The 19,945-nt window shown below is 38.2% G+C and overlaps 2 protein-coding genes and 2 long non-coding RNA genes across 8 annotated transcripts in view; 2 read left to right on the top strand and 2 right to left on the bottom strand.

The window, feature by feature from the left end:
• The window catches only part of DENND4C (DENN domain containing 4C), a 100,927-nt gene extending 97,860 nt beyond the window's left edge, over positions 1-3,067 (top strand). For all 5 annotated transcript variants that reach the window (XM_073228438.1, XM_073228437.1, XM_073228439.1 and 2 more), the window contains one exon: positions 1-3,067. In XM_073228438.1, the coding sequence (XP_073084539.1) occupies positions 1-137 (137 nt within the window). In that variant the 3' untranslated portion in view covers positions 138-3,067.
• Positions 3,068-3,352: 285 nt separating this feature from the next.
• On the bottom strand, positions 3,353-7,996 carry RPS6 (ribosomal protein S6). Its single transcript, XM_017665765.3, has 6 exons — positions 7,858-7,996; positions 7,200-7,331; positions 6,039-6,249; positions 5,730-5,876; positions 3,581-3,738; positions 3,353-3,487 (listed from the first exon to the last, which is right to left on the bottom strand). Exons 1-6 carry the CDS (start codon positions 7,861-7,863, stop codon positions 3,392-3,394), a joined length of 750 nt encoding a protein of 249 aa, XP_017521254.1. The 5' UTR covers positions 7,864-7,996; the 3' UTR covers positions 3,353-3,391.
• LOC108400410 (uncharacterized) lies at positions 7,968-18,037 on the top strand. The gene is made up of 3 exons (XR_001853879.3): positions 7,968-8,099; positions 15,800-15,944; positions 17,878-18,037. It is a non-coding gene; the product is annotated as an uncharacterized lncRNA (long non-coding RNA).
• Positions 8,106-16,904, bottom strand: LOC140847679 (uncharacterized). The gene is made up of 3 exons (XR_012127694.1): positions 16,038-16,904; positions 13,817-13,881; positions 8,106-8,466 (listed from the first exon to the last, which is right to left on the bottom strand). It is a non-coding gene; the product is annotated as an uncharacterized lncRNA (long non-coding RNA).
• Positions 18,038-19,945: the final 1,908 nt, after the last annotated feature.

Below are 19,945 nucleotides of genomic sequence, written 5' to 3'. Positions count from 1 at the left end.
AGGCGTTTGACAATGAATATGGACTTGCATATAATAGTCTGTCTTCAGAAATTCTTGAAAAGTTACAGAAAATTGATGCCCCACCAAGTATCAGTGTGGAATGGTGCAGGAAGTGTTTCGGAGCACCTCTCATTTAAGTCACATCCACTAAGTTTTTGATACAGAAACCGGGGGGATAGACTCAGTAACATTCAAGGTCAAGGAACTCTTGGGACAATATATAATTCATCCTGAATCATCTCAAAATGTAAAAATGCCACTGAAATGACCCAGTATCTATTAATGTTTTAAGATTTTCAAATTCTTAACTGTTTATCTCTGCTTAAAATTATTTTTGGATTTCTTGGTATTTGTAGTAGTTTGCTAACAGGAAACCATATTCATTCATTGTCATTTTATTTGAAACTATTAAGTTTAGGGAATGGCAAATTAATGTAAACTTGCCTAACCTCAAAATGAATGAAATATCTCATTAAAAACAACTATTTGTTTATGTGTGTATATATGTGTGGCTGCATAGGTATGTGTACATACAGCCATATTTATTAAGATTAAAATTGCATGTTGCAATAGTTTCCTGAAAGGGGTCTCCAACTATTAAATAAATGACTATACCTATACTCACCTGTAGTCATTAATCTAAAAGTTACCTTAAGTCTGATGACAACTGCCTTGCCTAATTGTCTTTACCCTTCATGTTATGAATTATCTTCCTCAATGGATTGTATCTTAAATATCCAGTTATTTCCTTTGGTCCACTTCCTATTACTATGTTAATTTGCAACAGCTTTAATAGGAAATAAATGCTCAATCACATAAATCCAAGTGTGTAAATCAAGTTAAATCAGCTTCGTAACTCACAAGATTAGAACATGTCTAAAATGCTGATATATATTGCCTTTGGACCTGAAATTGTTCAGGCACATAAATTGCTGCCATTGGCCACTTTTAAAAACCTGTGGGATAAACTTGCACTGCACACAAATTTTCTATCTTTGTAATTTAGATCTGTATGCTTATTATTTGTGTATTTGTAAATATTTTTAAAGGAAGAATCAATTGTCTTAAAACTTTATTGAGCTTGTAGCTGTAGGTTCAAGAAAATCATGACCTCACATGCCTCACTCTGACACTTACACTCCCTTAGGACCAGTATATCTGCCTTAATTCTCTGCATGTGCTTTTCAGTAATTATGCAGATGATTAAATCAGTTGGAAAAATTTCCAGGTGGTACAGTTAACAGCACAAATCCCTTCCACTTGGTGTAATCTTTGCAGATTGTTACTGTACTAGTCTTTAAACATTTCAGGGTTAATCTGACATACGGGGAGATCTTGTTTCAATTTATTGTGAAAATGCTTGTCAGAAATTATGTATTCTCATGTTGAATGGATCATTTGCACTGTCTCAAGAGTATATATTTTTGCAACTTAAGACTTGGTTTACTCTTAATACTTACCACTTACTGTCCCAACAAAGTTTCAAATTACCTTGCATATAAAAACTTTGTGGTGGAATAAAATGTTTCCTGTGCTTGTCTGTTACTTTAAGGCTTCTGAAATGTGTAAATTAAACCCTTTGTGATGCTTAGAATTCCAATATTCTTTTTCATTTCTTCTAGTTTTAACTTGGAACTTACTTACCAAAGCACTTCCTACTAAAAGGAAAACTTGTAATGAACTTTAATGTTGGCTAATACTGTATCGATTCTAAATTTCCTAGTAACTTATTAAACTTTGCCATTGTGTAATAGAAACCTTTTAGCCTGTTGCTGTCATTTAGAAATAGGGGTGTGTGTTAAAACAGCTTTAAGGCCCTTTCTAGCAACTACCACAGTAAGGGCACTAAAAATTTAGTGGCAGGGGTGAGAAACCTTGTTACTAAATCACGTATAGAAAGATTTAGCAATGTCTAGAATGACTTATGGCACCGAATGTAACCTAAATGCTCGTAACTTCTGAAAACAAGCTCTCGAGTAAGTTCAGATTGTTGTTTCTTTGTACTGGTTTTGGGTATTGATTTAAAACTGGCTGCAATTTGTAAGTTGATTATAGCAACCTGCATGGTTAACTAGTGATTGTTAAGATGCCCGTGCCATTGTGATATTCAGCTGTTGCCCACACAGGATTGAACATTATTTTTGCAATACAAGATTGTTACTGTTTTAAAAAGTTCTCAATCTTAAATCTAGAATTCAGGACTTAGACGAGTCTAGACTGGGCAGTTATTTGCCTACTTTAATGAGTCACTCCTTAAAACCAAGAAGCAGGATGGTTCTCGATTTGTGCATTACCTCAACCAGATACTGGTTAATAGATCCTGGGCTATACATGTCCTTAAAGTTACCCCCTATAACTATAGTATGTCATTCCTTTTTGTTTTGGGTATCTTTTTAAAATGCTACATTTTCCTTTTTAAGTTCAATTCACAATGCCCAAACTGTTAATACCACATATTAAGAGCAGTGGGGATCTTTACAGACAAGGACTGGTTACTGGCCTCATCTGGGGACTTACTAGTAATGAAGACCTAGGGCCCCAAACTACTAAATCACAATATACCATTTTAACAAATTTACATTATGAAATACTGCTTCAGTCTTTACGTTAAAACTATTTGAAAATTTTACTCACCTTTGTTTAAAACACACTCTACTAGCAAAGCAGCAGCTCCTTCACCCTTAACATCCCAATGTGCCTTTTTAATACCCTTCTAGACTATGAAGGTTGTAACAAAGGTTGATTTTAACTGCAGTTTCTATAGAAACTAGACATAGTACATGAGAAAAAACATACTATTTTGCATCCTTCATTGATGACGTTTCTTAAATAGGCAGTCAACTTTTCAGAGTGAAACAAAAAAGCATGAACTCAATAGAACTGAAAGGATGTTAATGAAGTTTGTAGTGGTTTTAAAAGCTTTTGAACCTTTTTAAAATGCTATCATTAACTATGCTTTTAACAAGTTTTTTTAATATATGACATGACAACAGCACTTTTTATGTATTATGTACAGATTTTTAAAGAAAAAAATGTATTCTTTAAAATAAAGTGCATAGAAGATTAATGGTCCTAGTCCTTTATTTCCCCTAAATTGTGCCATGGCCTGGCTGAAAAGGCAATACATCTTATGCTACAAGAACCCTTTTCTAAGCCACCCACCACTCTCAAAAACAAACAAAAAACACCCCTCCTTATTCTGGCCATCTCACTTGCTGAACTTGAAGGTTATCACTTTCACCTAGCTCCTGCACACTTTATGCACCATCACATCCACCCCAACCTTTTCTATGACCTAAGTTTGTTTCCATTCATTTAAGTTTGTAGCAATGAAAAGTCAATAAAGCAGATACCATGTCTGATCTTATTTATTTCTCAAAAAAAAAAAATCTCATTTTTGACTGGATTCAGACTTAGATGTAGAAGCTCTCAGAGAGGACAGCCTCCGTCTCTTGGCAATTTGTTCCTGGCGTTTTTCTTTGGCCTCCTAAGCAAAAGAGAAGAGCACAATTAGAGCTTGACTTGGTTAAAAATTCAAAGCCAGGCCTAAACCACACTACCCAAAACACCTTAGACTTACCTTCATTCTCTTGGCCAGAAGTTTAGCATATTCTGCAGCCTCTTCCTTATTTTTCTTGGTACGCTGTTTCTTCAGAGCAATACGCCGCCGTTTGTGTTGCAGGACACGTGGAGTAACAAGACGCTGAATCTTGGGCGCTTTGGTCCTAGGTTTCTTACCTAAAAAGTCATTTAGTGACTCAGTCACTTCAGTTCAGGTTGGGTTTTTAGTTTTCACGACTACTGGTTTTAAACCTGTACTTGGTATATACTGTAAGTGCTCACTGATCACTCATACAAATAAAATATGTGGACACCTGTGGTGTGCCAGATGCTGTTTTAAGTGTTGAGGATATAAGGAACATCCTTATTCATTAGGATCTATATTTACATTTTTAAAACATTAGATGATGCAAACTTAATTTAGTATTACCCTTGAAAACTTACTTGTAGAAAGCCATTTAAGTGAAATCTGAATATTCCACAACTTTTAATACCTACCACCAGCTTATCAAAAAAAACCCAAAATAGGCTAAATACTATGAAAACGTAAGGAAAGATGAGAAGTCCTGAAAAATGACCAGGCTAACTTTACTAGGTGCCATGTTTTCCATCAGTACATACATTAGGTTACTCTGCTTAACAATGAAGTCATACCTTTTTTTCTACTCACTATGATTTCCCTTCCAGATTGTTGGTATAGTATCACATAACTTTGTACAGTAAGACACAAGAGCATTTTTTAAAAACAGTATTAATTGTGCATGTTTGACTTGCCTGTGAAAACTTAAGTAAACCACTTAGACACCTATATTTAATATAATTAATATGTATTTAAATATCTTAGTTTTAGTATCCACATCACTGTCCTCTGTAGTCTCATTTATGCTTGAATCTGTATTTCCAAGATAGATCCTGCCAATGTGGGAATGAAACCATTAACATTAAAATGCATGTTTACAGAGTACCTTCATTTATCCTGATTTATAACCTGAAGTCCTATTGCCTATAGAATCCCCTTTGCAGTGTTAAGTCTTTTCAGATATTTATTTTAGTTTGTGGATACTTGTGGGAGTATTAAATGCCCTTACACATTCTAAAGTAAATATTCTAACAGTAAGTGCTCAATTGTTCAGGTTCTACTAGAAGTCAAGTAAGCGACTCCTTTATTATAAAGGTACAAGAACCATCTTACAAACACCTGTCAACTAGCACACTACTACACCGATGGCATTTTCAAGGGTGTGATTATGAGCTACCTTGTATCTGCCAATACTTTTTTAAACTGCACACTTCATGAGGATATACTATATCCTCAACACTTAAAACAGCATCTGGCACACCACAGGTGTCCACATATTTGTATGAGTGATCAGTGAGCACTTACAGTATATACCAAGTACAGGTTTAAAACCAGTAGTCCTGAAAACTAGAAACCCAACCTGAACTGACATGTTACTTCATTTCATGTAAATACTCGCATTTCCTTATAGAAATAGTAATGTTAGAGTAATCCTGCCACAGACCTCAGTGGTGGATTATAATGCCTACTAAATATACCTACATACCCCCTTAAATATAATGCCTACTAAATAGACCTACATACCCCCTTAAAATGTAAAACTCCGAAATCCCAAACACCCACTCTATTGTATTTTGAATAAAGAACCTTTCTACATATATTCTCTATATACAAATTCCAACTCTTACTATACACATCCCAGAGATGAAGAAAACGGCCTGAAGTTAAAGTTCAGTTAATGAAAGCATGACTTTCTTTAGTGAATGACTTAACAAAAATAATTAGAACCTCTGACATGCATAGAAAAAGCAGAAGTTTGTGGAGGTGAGAGAATAGTCCCAGAATTTTCTATCACTCCTTTTGACTCCTAAGCTAAAAGCAATGAACTTAATGTCTGGCAAGTTATCTTTGGATGAACTTGTACATCAACAACTTACAAGTGAATTTTCAAGAAAAAATAATATTCCAGAGGGCACTGGATATAACAAGAATTAATACCAACCACCTATTTACTACCCTCTCTCCCATTGTTTTCCTAAAAACTCAGCAGGAAAGCTGTAGGCACAGATTTTATTTTCTAATTTGCACACAAATGCTAGCATAAAATTACTATAATTAAGCAAACCCTAAGTTACACAATGTCCCCTACCTTCCTTGTTTAGGGGCTTTCTCACAACATACTGGCGGACATCATCTTCTTTAGAAAGATTGAAAAGTTTGCGGATTCTACTAGCTCTTTTGGGTCCCAGGCGACGAGGCACTGTAGTGTCAGTGAGTCCAGGAATATCCTTCTCCCCTAAGAAAGGAGACATTTTAATTCAACAACTTCCTTACTGTTTATGCATTGGTAGAGGAAACAAGTCTATTGTTCAAACCGGATACTGAAAAGAAAAAGCACCTAGACAGTCAACTTTAAATCAATGCCAACAAACACTGAACTCAAGGACAGAAGCCTCACCTTTTTTTACAATCACCAAGTTGAGAACACTTAAATTGGCATCCACAATGCAGCCCCGAACAGATTTGCGCTTTCTTTCTCCAGTTCTCCTTGGTCTGTAACAGGAATGCCCCTTACTCAATAGAAGGCGGACACGGCCATGGGTCAAGACACCTTGCTTCATGGGGAAACCTTGTTTGTCATTCCCACCACTTATCCGGACCACATAACCCTGCAGGAGAATACATGACACATAATAAAGGATTGTGGCCTCTACAAAGTACTCTCTATTCTAGGAAGCACAGTTCATTGAGACCAATTTGAAACTTAATACAGGCATACCTTGTTTTACTGTGCTTTACAGAGACCACTTTTTTTTTTTAAACAAACTTAAGGTTTGTCAACCCTGCACGAAGTACCTCTTACCAGTGCCATTTTTTTCAACAGTATTTGCTCACTTCATGTCTGTGTGTCACATTTTGGTAATTCTCGCAGTACTTCATTGTTTTTCATTATGTTATGGTGATCAGTGATTACAACTCACTAAGTTCCAATGATGGTTAGCATTGGTTAGCAATTACTTTCTAATTAGGGTACACACTTCGTTTTTTGAGACAGAATGCTATTGTACACTTAATAGACTGCGGTATAGCATAAACATAACTTTTAGATGCACTAAGAAACCAAAAAATTCATCTGAAAGTCTCTATTGCTACTGTCTGGAACCAAACCTCCGTATCTGAGCTATGCCTGTAGACTGTTTTCTCTGGTTACTGAGTTTTGCCTGTATTTCCCATTTGCCAAGTTTCAGTCAGCAAATTCCTTTCAATCAAGTTAAATTCCTAACCTTTTTAATAAAATTAACAGCTCTAGAGGAAAAAAGTTCGTGTTAAGAAACCAAAATATCAACAAGCAACAAATTAATCAGAAACAAACCTTGGCACTTTTAAAGATACCCTTTGGAGAACATAAGCTTTCCAGGCAAGAACATGAGGGATATTTTCCCATTTGATTCACACAACCCCACAAGGTGATACGTCTACTTTGTAGTGATGTCTGGCAGTAACTAAACCACGGTCAGAAGGCAGAACCCGGGGTCTGATCTCCATTACCTACACCAATTAGCAAAAGCGTTACCCTCCCAAACAGCTACAACAGTTCAATTTAGTAGTCAACTTTTACCTTCCACTCTTCACCCAGAGCGTCGGCAGCAACTTCTGTGGCCATTCGCTTCTCGTAAAAGGTACGAAGTTTACGTTCATCGTCCACTTCAATGAGTTTCTGGCAGCCAGTGGCTGGGAAGGAGATGTTCAGCTAAGATTAAACGGGAAAAAGGAGCCTTATGAAAACCTTAAAACTACCTACAAAAATAATCCCACTCGCAAAAAGCCTTTCATGTCACCCCCAATTTTAAGATTTGAGATGTCGACTACTCACTAAAGCACAAGGGTGTGTAATAACGCGGAACACACACCGCACTAAAAGTAGGACTCATCTTTTCTCAAGCTTCGCGGAATGACTGGCGGAGGGCGCTCCGCAGTCCTTCCCCCTCCTGGGGCAAGGAGCCTGACCTAGGGGCCACCAACCGGGCAGCAGGGTCATTATCAGTCCCGGCTGGGCGCCAAGGAATCCACCATGGCGCTCCCGGCCAGGCGCAGCCCCAGCTGCAATCGCTCGCCATCCGCTTTCCCAAGGAACTCCGGGCTCACAAGAGCGAGCTTTCTCCTGCCCCACATCCTTCTGTATCTAGGGCCAGAGTTTTGGAGAGCGGCAATGCAGTGTTCCGGGGTTCGATGCACGTTCCGCTAAGTCTTGTCCACCACCCGTCACCACTTCCTACCTTCATTCTCAAGCAGCCGAACGCCTCTAAGACGCCACGATAAAGAGACCCAACTTCCGCTTAGCCCAGGTCTCATAGGCACTTGCAGTTCTCGCGAGATGCGCAGAAGACGAGGATAGCGGAAGTTAGCTTGGGTAGGCGGCACTTCCTGGCGCGAAGCTGATCGGCGGTGGGCTAGGAGGAGTCGGTGAGCTGCTCGGACCCGGACGTACCTGTATTGGAGCTTTGGCGAGGCTGTCCAGGTTTAGTTCTTAAGTTGGACTCTCCACTGCCTGATCCTTACCGCGCTCTCAGGGGCCAGCGCAAAGCTTCAGCTCGGTCGCGGACCCTCGGCATAGGATTGTATCAAAGGAGGAAGGCAGGACCGCAGTTAGCTCTCTTGGGCTTTCCTGTCTCTACTCCGAAGCCCAGTCCTGCCCTGGTTCTAGGGGTTCACAGCAACACACCCAGTGATTTCTTTTCTGATTGTCCTCAACCGCCCTGCAGTCAGCATTGTTCTGTCACAAAATGACATCCTCAGCCACCGTGAGAGCAAGCCAGTAACCACGATTACCCAAGTACAGGCCGTCCTCCTTGCCTCCTGAACAGTCTGCCTGTTTTATCTTCCCTCTAGAGTCATTTTGAAATACAAATTATATCACTCCCTTGCTGGAAATGTACCATTTATTTACTACTGCAGTTACTTACCAAACTCCCTATCCTGGTCTCTCAAACTCACCTTTGCCATTCGTTAATGCCATGCAGGCCTATCAAGTTGGATGTCCCTCCTAGGAGAAGCCTTTGCTGAGCACACTACCTAAAGTGGTATCACTCTGCTTATTCTCTAGTACAGCACTGTTTTCCTTTATAAGACTTGCTCATGATACATCCATGGTTGCTTATGGTCTGTACCCGGTACTAGGTGATTAATTAGGCCAGGGCTCATGTCTTTACACTGGGGTATACTCAGGATGTAGCAAAGTGCTTGGCACATAAGTTCTCAATAAATGTTTGTTAAATGATGATAATAGGTCTGGCTTGTATTAGTGATAGTATGGACTAGCCTCCAGAGGGAGAATAAGTGAATGTGTTATAGCAAATCTTCAATCAGCAATGATGCAACTCAATAGTATACAAAGATGTGGGTAAAATAACAGTTCTCTTGATAGTCCTCCAGGTCATTCCTGGGAGATTGGGAATGGGAACCCAAGTGATCTAAATTTGAAGCCCACACTCAATCCACCCTGAAGAAAGCAACGTTTATTGTCTATTATATATTTACTCCATTATTTTTTTTTCTTTAAAAAACCTCCTGCATTTCAAGTAAACAAAGAATATTTTTACTTTCCAAGATTATTACATCCCATCTTTCACTTAAGTATCACAGTTTTGAGTTTTGGTCTGCTTCACATTCATGTGTGATCATTTAATATTAATGTACAGAATGTTGGTAAATGATGCATTTAAAACCTGTGCAATTTGTTAAGGTGAAATTGATATAACATAAAAGTAATCATTTTTAAGTGAACAGCTTGGTGGCATTTAGTACATTTTCAGTGTTGTACAACTACCACCTATATCTAGATCCAGAGCATTTTCATCAGTCCAAAAAGGAAACCCTGTCTCTATTAAGCATTTGTTCTGCATTCCACACACTTTCTGGCAACCACAATCTGTGTTCTGTCTCTGGATTTATTTACCCTGTAAAGAAAAATGGAATTATATGTGACCTTTGTGCCTAGTGTTTTTGAGGTTGAAGTTGTAGCATATACACCAGTATTTCATTCCTTTTTATAATAGAATATTCCACTATATGTATAGACCACAATTTATTCAACCATTAATAGACATTTGGGCTGTTTCCAACTTTTGAATATTGTGAATAGTGCTAGTTATGTTTGAGGACCTGTTTTCTAGCTCCTTTGGGTGTAGACCCAGGAGTGGAATTGCTGAGTCATAGGGTAATTCTGTGTTTAACTCCTGGATGAATTGCCAAAATGCTTTCACAGCCCCTGCAACATTTTACATTCTCACCAGCGATGTTTGTTTGAAGGCTCCAATTTCTCCGTATCTTGAGCAACATTTATTATTTTGTTATTTTCTCTCTCTTTTAAAATAGCCACCCTAGAGGTTATGAAGTGGTACCTCATTGTGGTTTTGATTTGCATTTCCCTAATGACAAACGGTGTTGAGCATCTTTTCATGTGCTTGTTGGCCATTTGTATATCTTCATTGGAGATATGTCTATTCAGGTTGTTTGCCTTTTTTTTTTTTTTACCTCTATTGAAGTAGTGGTGTAAGTCAATGTGAGGCAAAGAGTAAAGTCCATGACTATTCTTCCAGTTTCTTCTTTTTTGTTTCCTTTTTTTATTTTTTATTGAGGTAAAAAACATAAAATTTACCATTTTTAAGTATACATACAGCTCTGTAGTGTTAAGTATGTTCATGTGAAACCGATCTCCAGAACTTCTTCTTCATGCAAAACTGGAACTCTGTATCCATTAAACAACAACTCCCTTTTCCCCCTCTCCCAGTCCCTGGAACCCCTGTTCTACTTCCTGTTTCTATAATTTGACTACTTTAGATACATATAAGTGGAGTCATACAGTACTGTCTTTTGTGATTAGCTTATTTTACTTAAATTAACATAATGTCCTTAAGGTTCATCCATGTTATAACATGTGGAAGCCTTCCTTTATAAGGCTGAATAATACCCCATTATATCTATATACCACTTTTTTTTAATTTTGGTATCACTAGTCTACAATTACATGAGGAACATTATGTTTACTAGACTCCCCCCATCATCAAGTTCCCCCCACATATGCCATTGCAGTCACTGTCCATCAGCATAGTAAGATGCTGTACAATCACTACTTGTCCTCTCTGTGCTGTACAGCCCTCCCTGTGCCCCCACCCCCACATTATGCATGCTAATTGTAATGCCCCCTTTCTTCCCCACCACCCCTTATCCCTCCCTTCCCACCCATCCTCCCTGGTCCCTTTCCCTTTGGTAACTGTTAGTCCATTCTTGGGTTCTGTGAGTCTGCTGCTGTTTTGCTCCGTCAGTTTTTTCTTTGTTCTTATACTCCACAGATGAGTGAAATCATTTGATTCTTGTCTTTCTCTGCCTGGCTTATTTCACTGAGCATAATACCCTCTAGCTCCATCCATGTTATTGCAAAGGGTAGGATTTGTTTTCTACCTATGGCTGAATAATATTCCATTGTGTATACATACCATGTCTTCTTTATCCATTCATCTACTGTTGGGCACTTCGGTTGCTTCCATTTGTTGGCTATTGTAAATAGTGCTGTGATAAACAAAGGGGTGTATGTATCTTTTTGAAACTGGGCTCCTGCATTCGTAGGGTAAACTAGAAGTGGAATTCCTGGGTCAAATGGTATTTCTATTTTGAGTTTTTTGAAGAACCTCCATACTTTTTTCCACAATGGTTGAACTAATTTACATTCCCACGAGCAGTGTAGGAGGGTTCCCCTTTCTCCACATTCTTGCCAACATTTGTTGTTGTTTGTCTTTTGGATCTTTTGCCATCCTAACTGGTGTGAGGTGATATCTCATTGTGGTTTTAATTTGCATTTCTCTGATGATTAGTGATGTGGAGCATCTTTTCATGTGTCTGTTGGTCATCTGAATTTCTTCTTTGGAGAACTGTCTGTTCAGTTCCTCTGACCATTTTTTGATTGGATTATTTGCTTTTTGTTTGTTGAGGTGCATGAGCTCTTTGTGTATTTTAGATGTCAACCCTTTATTGGATCTGTCATTTTTTAATATATTCTCCCATACTGTAGGATGCCTTTTTGGTCTACTGGTGGTGTCCTTTGCTGTACAGAAGCTTTTCAGTTTGATGTAGTCCCACTTGTTCATTTTTGCTTGTTTCCCTTGCTTGGGGAGATATGTTCATGAAGAAGTCACTCATGTTTAAGTCCAAGAGATTTTTGCCTTTGTTTTTTCCTAAGAGTTTTATGGTTTCATGGCTTACATTCAGGTCTTTGATCCATTCCATTATATCTGTATACCACATTTTGTTTATTCATCTGTCAGTGAACATTTGGATTTCTTCCACCTCTTAGCTATTGTGAATAAAGCTGCTATGAACATAAATGTGCATGTGTCTCTTCAAGACTCTGCATTCAGTTCTTTTGCATATATACCCAGAAGTGGGGTTACTGAATCATATGGTAGTTATATTTTTAATTTTTTGAGGAACCTACATACTGTTTCCCAAAGCAGTTGTGCCATTTTATAATCTCACCAACAGTGCACAATGGCTCTTTGCCCATTTTTGAATTGGCCTGTCTTGCTGAGTTGTAAGAATTCTTTATATATTCTGAATACTACACCCTTATTAGATATATGTTGTGAAAATATTTTCTTCCATTCTATAGCTGTCCTTTGATGTACATTGGCTTTTAATTTTAATGAAGTACAATTTATCTACTTTTTTCTTTTGTTGATGTTTTGGTGACATACCTGAGACAAATCCATTGCCAAATCCAAATTCATGGTGATTTACCTCAAATTTTCTTCCAGGAATTTTATGGTTTGAGTTTTTATATTTAGGTCATTGGTCCATTTTGAATTAATTTGTTAATATAGTATGAAGTTGGGAGTCCAACTCCATCCTTTTGCCTGTAGATATCCAGTTGTCCCACCACATTTGTTGAAGGGACTATTCTTTCCCTCATTGAATGATCTTGGCGCCCATGTTGGAAATCAGTTGGCTATAGGTGTATGAGTTTACTTCTGAATTCTCAGTTCTATTCCTTTGGTCTATATGTCCATCCTTATGCTAGTACACACTGTTTTGATTTGTAACTTTGTAGTAAGTTTCAAAATCAAAGTATGAGTCCTTGACTTTATTCTTTTTTCAAGATTATTTTCTCTCTTTGGGGTTCCTTGTAATTCCACATGAATCTTATGCCTATTTATGTAAAATATGCTCTTGGAATTTTGATAGGGATTGCATTTAACCTGTAGATTAATTCAAGGAATATTGTAAAGTAGACTTAATCTTTACAACATTAAGTCATCCAATTCATGAACACAGAATATCTTTCCACTTATTTAGGTCTTCCCTAATTTATTTTAGCGATATTTTGTGGTTTTCAGTGTGCAAGTCTTTTACCTTCTTGATTAATTTTATTCCTAAGTATTTTCTTTTGGATTGTTTTCTTAATTTCCTTTTCAGGTTATTCATTGCTGGCATATAGAGATACAACTGATTTTAGTGTGTTTATCTTACTCTCTGAAACATAGCTGAAATTATTAGCTCTGATAGTTTTCTTGTGGATTCTTTGAAATTTTCCATACATATGATCATATCATCTGTAACTAGAGATAGTTTTACTTTTTTATTTCCAGTTTGAATGCCTTTTATTTATTTTTATTGTCTAATTGCCTTGGCTAGAATTGGTCAGTATTATTTCAACTAGCAGTGGTGAAAGCAGGCATCCTGTGTGTATAATCTTGATTTTAAATTTTAGGATCACCTGAAAACTTAAGAAGAATAGAAACAGTAGCTGGGATTTCCACTCCAATTACTATTTTTTTCTCTTTTTTTCTTCATTAGTATAGCTGAATTATAAAAGCTTCTCTTGCAAGTCAACTGAAAGCTTTTAACTGATAACAGTCTATTCCCTGTGTACTTCTAGATGCATAAATGGCTCACACTAACCTTTGCTGTGAAATTTGTCATTGCTCCCAAGAGACTTGGACATGTCTACTACATTTAATTGTGATTATCTGTTTTGTAACAGGCAATCTTTTGCATAAATGACAACTTTTTGCTTTAATACTGCATCACAATGTAATAGTTTTAAACATGTTCAAAAACAAATAGTAACCGAGTGTATGTGAAATTTGACTTCATATGTACTGTTCTTGCAAGTAATTCAATTGTGTTACCAGCAAATGAATAGAGAACAATTGCACCGGAAAGAACTGTGTCACAACTCACCTCTCTGCCTTGTGGCTGGTAAATTCCTTTGGCACTGATTTAAGTCTGGTTTTGATGTTGCAATGCTAAAATAGAAAGGAACATGAGTCTTAGAATTGAGGAAACATGCTTTGTTGCAGTAAAGAGGAATGAGGGTGATCTCCATGAAATATGCACTGATTTCTCAGGTACATTTTTGAGCAAGGAAAGCAAGTTATCTCTTTTTTTTTTTTTAAGAAAGGAAAGGAATAATAAAACAGAAGTATATTTATTTTTTTCAAAAGATACCCAGGAAGGATCAAACAGAAACTAATTAAATTGATTGCCTTTAGTCACTAGCAGTAGGGTGGAGGGAACAGGTATGAACAAAGACTTCCCTGGCTCTGGAGGCATGAATTGGCTTGTCTCCCACCAGGTCCCTGCGTGGTCTGGACTGTTTCATGACCATGGCTAGAGGGGGCCAGAACAAAGTTAGGGCCCTTTCAGGGTCTCCATATTGCAGACTGGTGCATCTCTTACCGGGTTTTTGTACCAGCAGCACTATTCAGAGACTGTGGCTGGGATGGGCTGGAGTGCAGTTACAGGGCCGTTTCAAAATCTAGTTTAACAGTACTTCCAGGTGATCCTGGATCCCAGCAGAAAGTGGCTGAGGCCAGTTCATGTGCCACTTCAGGATCCATAGCGAGGATTTGGGGTCTGTGCTGGTAGGCATGACGCCTCCCAGGTCTCCTAGCATATGGTACGGGTGACAGAACTAAAGTTGAAGACAGCTGTAGCCAAGTCCTCCATATGGAGCAGTTTCAGCAGCAGTACCTGCAATCGTGGTCCACTAGTCAGCTGCCTGCCTGCTCAAAAGGGTTCCTCCTTGGTCTTGGACTGCAGTAGGGTTTCACACACTACATGGATCTCAAAGCTCTCACGAAGGCTTTTGTTGATAGATGGATGCCTGATTATTGTGGGGATAGGGGGATATAGCAAAGATGCTTATTCAGTCATCTTGCTGAGGTTGCTGTTTTAACTATTACCTTTTTAAAGTTTTGGCTTCTATGTAAATGTTGTAAATATTTTAAAAATAAATTAAAAGGTTGAAAAAGAACCAAAAAATTTAATATAAACAAATTAACCTAACCATATATGTCAAACTGAAGTATAATCAGATAAAAAAAGCTCAAGAAAGTTTTGTGTAGTATTCTGGCTGTGCATTCCTGGTGAGGGTATTCTTGAAGGACCAATAGAACTGCAAGGAGAGCTTAAACTTTACTGAGTGTGTTCACTAATGATAGTTCTAGTAGTCTCATAGTTCTCCAACTATCTTGTGTGAACTGTAAGATACAAAGCAAATAAACCCATTGATGTTTTGGGATATGAAAGTGTAGAAACAATATAGAAGAATCTTGTGGACTGAAGGGGGAATGTTGTGGAGGTACCAGTAGGTACTCATAAAAAAACATGTGTGTATATATATGTATGTGTAGTGAGGATCGCGGGGAAGGGAATGCTAAGGAAGATACTTGGGGACAATTGGTAAAATTTAAATATAGGTCACATTTTAGAATGTATTACCTAAATAATATTAAGTTTTAGATGTGCTAATGGTATTGAGATTAGGTGGTTGAATATCCTTATAGGAGATTTATGCTGAAATATTCAGAGGTGAAGTACCATGGTGTTTGTAATTTACTTTAAAATGGCTCAGAATATTATATATATATATATGTATATATAAAAAGCATATATGTTTAAAACAGTATATAAAAATAGTATATATAGGGAGAGGGAGAAAGAAAAAGTTAAAGCAAATATAAAAAATATTAAAAGATGAATTTATTGAAGAATATACAGGTGTTCATTGTATAATTCAACTTTTCTTTGGGTCTGACATTTTTCAAAGCAAAAAAAAATATTCATGATGTGGAATACGTAGAACTTAATAGCTAATAGGAAGAGAGGTAGAGAGTGAGTGCTGAGTCAGGAATAACACCTAGATTTCTGGTCTTATTCTAGGTGTCTGAAGGAAGAGCACACACACAGAGAGTGATGAACCTTCTGCTTGGGAAACACGATGTGCAGTGTCTGTGGGACACCAGTGGAGACATCCAACAGGCTATTGGATATGCTGGTTTGGAGGCTGAGTGGCACAGTGAAAGAGGTGGGCCATGAATGGGGGCCTGTAATTTTCTAGGGCTGCCATAACAAAATACCACAAACTGGGGGGCTAAATAGCAAAAATTTATTTACTCACAATTCTGGACCTGGAAGTCTGAGATCAAGGTGTTGGCAGGATTAGTTCCTCTAAGGCCTCTCTCCTTCACTTGTCAATGGACATGGTCTTTCCTCTGTATGTGCCTGTGTCCTAATCTCCTCTTCTTATAGGGACACCAGTTATATTGCATTAGGGCCCATCCCAATGACCTCATTTTAAGTTAATTAACTCTTTAAAACCCTATCTCCAAATACAGTCACATTCTGATGTACTGACAGTTAGAACTTCAACATAAAAATGGGGGGTGGGGGAACTCAATTCAGCCCAGAACAGAGCCGGAAGGTAGAGTCTCCTGCCCACAGGATCCTGACTAAACGGAACACTATTTTGTATTCAGTAGCATTAAGTTAACGTAATCCTAAAACCATTAGCAAGGGAAAATTTCCCCTACCTCACTGGGAGTTTTTTAAGTGTGTTCGGGAAAAGGGATATTTTCCAAAGAGAGGTATACATACAGAAAGGAAGAGTTGTAGTACAGGAGGAAATGAGTTTGGCTTTCTAGTAAGCTGTCTCATATTTGGCTCAAGTCAGGGAAATAAGAAAAAAGATTGTTGTAGACACAAAAAAACTAAATTTCAAGGGCAAGTTCTACTTGTAGAAGGAAACAAATTTTGAAACATGCCATGCTCTGTTTGGCAAAGGAAATAAAATCAAAGAAATGAAGCTAGGAAAACTCCTTGGCATTATTCCCATAACAACAACCAGGAGTGAGACTTACAATAGATTTCTCACCCCTTGGGTCAGGGGCTAAAGGATGTTTTTGCAGAGTTGTGGAAAATAAGCTCTGGCATATATTTATGAAGTAATTGGTGGGCAGGAAGGAAAGAGGATGACAGGAGAAGTGCAAGGATAAACTTGTTGGTTTTTAAATCAGACCAAGCACTGTATCAGGGCAGTCTGCTTTTCATGCCATGTATTTTCATTCCCTAATAGCTATCTGACATTGGACAACTTACTTGGTTTCTCTGGGCCTTAGATTTCCCCACTGTAGAGTTGTGATAATACCTTCCTCCAAGAGTTCTTGTCAGATATAAGTGAGAAAAACTGGACAGTTCTTCATGCACAGCAGTTCAGTGAAAGGTGCTGTCCTCGTCATTCCTACCACATCACCATCAGTCTTACCCATGTCCTCTGACTTTGTTCCTGTCATTCTTGCTGTCGGCAGTGCCTTCCTTTCTTCTTTCCAACTGCTTTCAAGTTGTGCTGCTTTGGGAGTCTTTCCCTGAGAATTTGAACCCAAGCCAACCTCACTACAAGGGAGAGACAAAGCTTGAACTGGGTGCCCAGGTGTTCTGGATGCATTCAGGTGGTGGACAGCCATGGGGAGGGTCTTCAACAACATCATTCAACAAACCTGTGCTGAGCACCTACTTTATATCAGCACCAGCCCAGCAGCAGGAGATACAAAGCTGAAAAGGATGGCCCCTGCTCTCAGGGAAGTTTTTATTTAGTGGATAAAGAAACATGTAAGCAGACAAATACATATATAAAATGGATGTATTCAAAAGGTTCAGTAGTAGCAAAATGCAGAAAACTCTAAATGTATGGATCACCTCCATCAGCCTAAAAATATGCTGGAATATCTCCTATAGTAAAATACCTCATTTTGACCCTACAACTTCTTCTGGCTACCATTTTGTTACAAATCTCTCCTCCCTCCTTATTGCAAAGCTGTGAATAATTATGCTATAGACTGAATATATGTGTCCTCTCACAATTCCTATGTTGAAATCCTAACCCCGAGGGAATGGTATTAAGAGGTGAGGCGTTTGAGGGGTGATTAGGGTGGAGCCTACCAATGGGATGCTTGTCCTTACAGAAGAGGCACTGAGAAAGCACCCTGGCCCCTAACGCCATGCCAGGAAACAGCAAGAAGACTATGAAGACAGGGACTCTTACCAGATGCTGCATATGCCAGTGCCTGACCTTGGACTTTCTGGCTTCCAGACCTGTAGGAAATAAATTTCTGTTGTTTATAAGCCTCCTAGTCTATGGTATTCTTGTTATAGCAGTCTGAACAGATAAAGACAAATTGTTATACTTACTATTTCCACTCTCCCACCTCACATTCCCTCTTTTCTACAATAAATGTTTAAAGTTTCAAAAATTATGAAAAGGTAGGCAGCTTTCTCTCATCCTGCAGTTATCTGGTATTATTAGTTTGCTTATATTTTCAGATTTCTTTTTTGGTTGGTACAAGTGTATTTTTTTTTTTCATTTTGGTATCATCAATGTACAATTTCATGAGCAACATTATGGTTACTAGACTCCCCCCATTATCAAGTCCCCACCACATACCCCATTACAGTCACTATCCATCAGCATAGTAAGATGCTATAGAATCACTATTTGTCTTCTCTGTATTATACTGCCTTCCCCGTGCCCACCCCCCTACATTATGTGTTCTAATCGTAATGCCCCTTTTACCCCTTAGACCTCCCTCCCCACCCCCCCAACTGCCGACTCCCTTTCCCTTTGGTAACTGTTAGTCCATTCCTGGGTTCTGTGAATCTACTGCTGTTTTGTTCCTTCAGTTTTTTTTCTCTTATACTCCACAGCTGAGTGGAATCATTTGATACTTGTCTTTCTCCCCCTGGCTTATTTCACTGAGCATAATACCCTCTAGCTCCATCCATGTTATTGCAAAGGGTAGGATTTGTTTTCTACCTATGGCTGAATAATATTCCATTGTGTATACATACCATGTCTTCTTTATCCATTCATCTACTGTTGGGCACTTTGGTTGCTTCCATTTGTTGGCTATTGTAAATAGTGCTGTGATAAACAAAGGGGTGTATGTATCTTTTTGAAACTGGGCTCCTGCATTCGTAGGGTAAACTCCTAGAAGTGGAATTCCTGGGTCAAATGGTATTTCTATTTTGAGTTTTTTGAAGAACCTCCATACTGCTTTCCACAATGGTTGAACTAATTTACATTCCCACGAGCAGTGTAGGAGGGTTCCCCTTTCTCCACATTCTTGTCAACATTTGTTGTTGTTTGTCTTTTGGATGGTGGCCATCCAAACTGGTGTGAGGTAATATCTCATTGTGGTTTTAATTTGCATTTCTCTGATGATTAGTGATGTGGAGCATGTTTTCATGTGCCTGTTGGCCATCTGAATTTCTTCTTTGGAGAAGTGTCTGTTCAGATCCTCTGCCCATTTTTAAATTGGATTATTTGCTTTTTGTGTTGAGGTGCATGAGCTCTTTGTCTATTTTGGATGTCAACCCCTTATTGGATATGTCATTTATGAATATTTTCTCCCACACTGTAGGATGTCTTTTTGTTCTATTGATGGTGTCCTTTGCTGTACAGAAGCTTTTCAGCTTGATATAGTCCCACTTGGTCATTTTTGCTTTTGTTTCCCTTGTCCAGAGAGATATGTTCATGAAGACGTTGCTCATGTTTATGTCCAAGAGATTTTTGCCTGTGTTTTTTTCCAAGAGTTTTATGGTTTCATGGCTTACATTCAGGTCTTTGATCCATTTTGAACTTACTTTTGTATATGGGGTTAGACAATGATCCAGTTTCATTCTCTTACATGTAACTGTCTATTTTTGCCCACACCAGCTGTTGAAGAGGCTGTCATTTCCCTATTGTATATCCATGGCTCCTTTATCATATCTTAACTGACCGTATATGTTTGGGTTAATATCTGGACTCTCTATTCTATTCCACTGGTCTGTGAGTCTGTTCTTATGCCAGTATCAAATTGTCTTGATTACTGTGGCTTTGTATAGAGCTTGAAGTTGGGAATCGAGATCCCCCCTGCTTTTTTCTTCCTTCTCAGGATTATGTTTGCTATGGGATCTTTTGTGGTTCCATATGAAGTTTAGAACTATTTGATCCAGTTTGTTGATGAATGCTGTTGGTATTTTGATAGGGAT

The sequence above is a fragment of the Manis javanica genome, chromosome 2, assembly GCF_040802235.1.
Source record: "Manis javanica isolate MJ-LG chromosome 2, MJ_LKY, whole genome shotgun sequence".
In the NCBI taxonomy this organism is placed as follows: domain Eukaryota; kingdom Metazoa; phylum Chordata; class Mammalia; order Pholidota; family Manidae; genus Manis; species Manis javanica.
The sequence above is the reverse complement of the archived record's forward strand: the minus strand, read 5'-3'. Positions and strand labels throughout refer to the sequence as shown.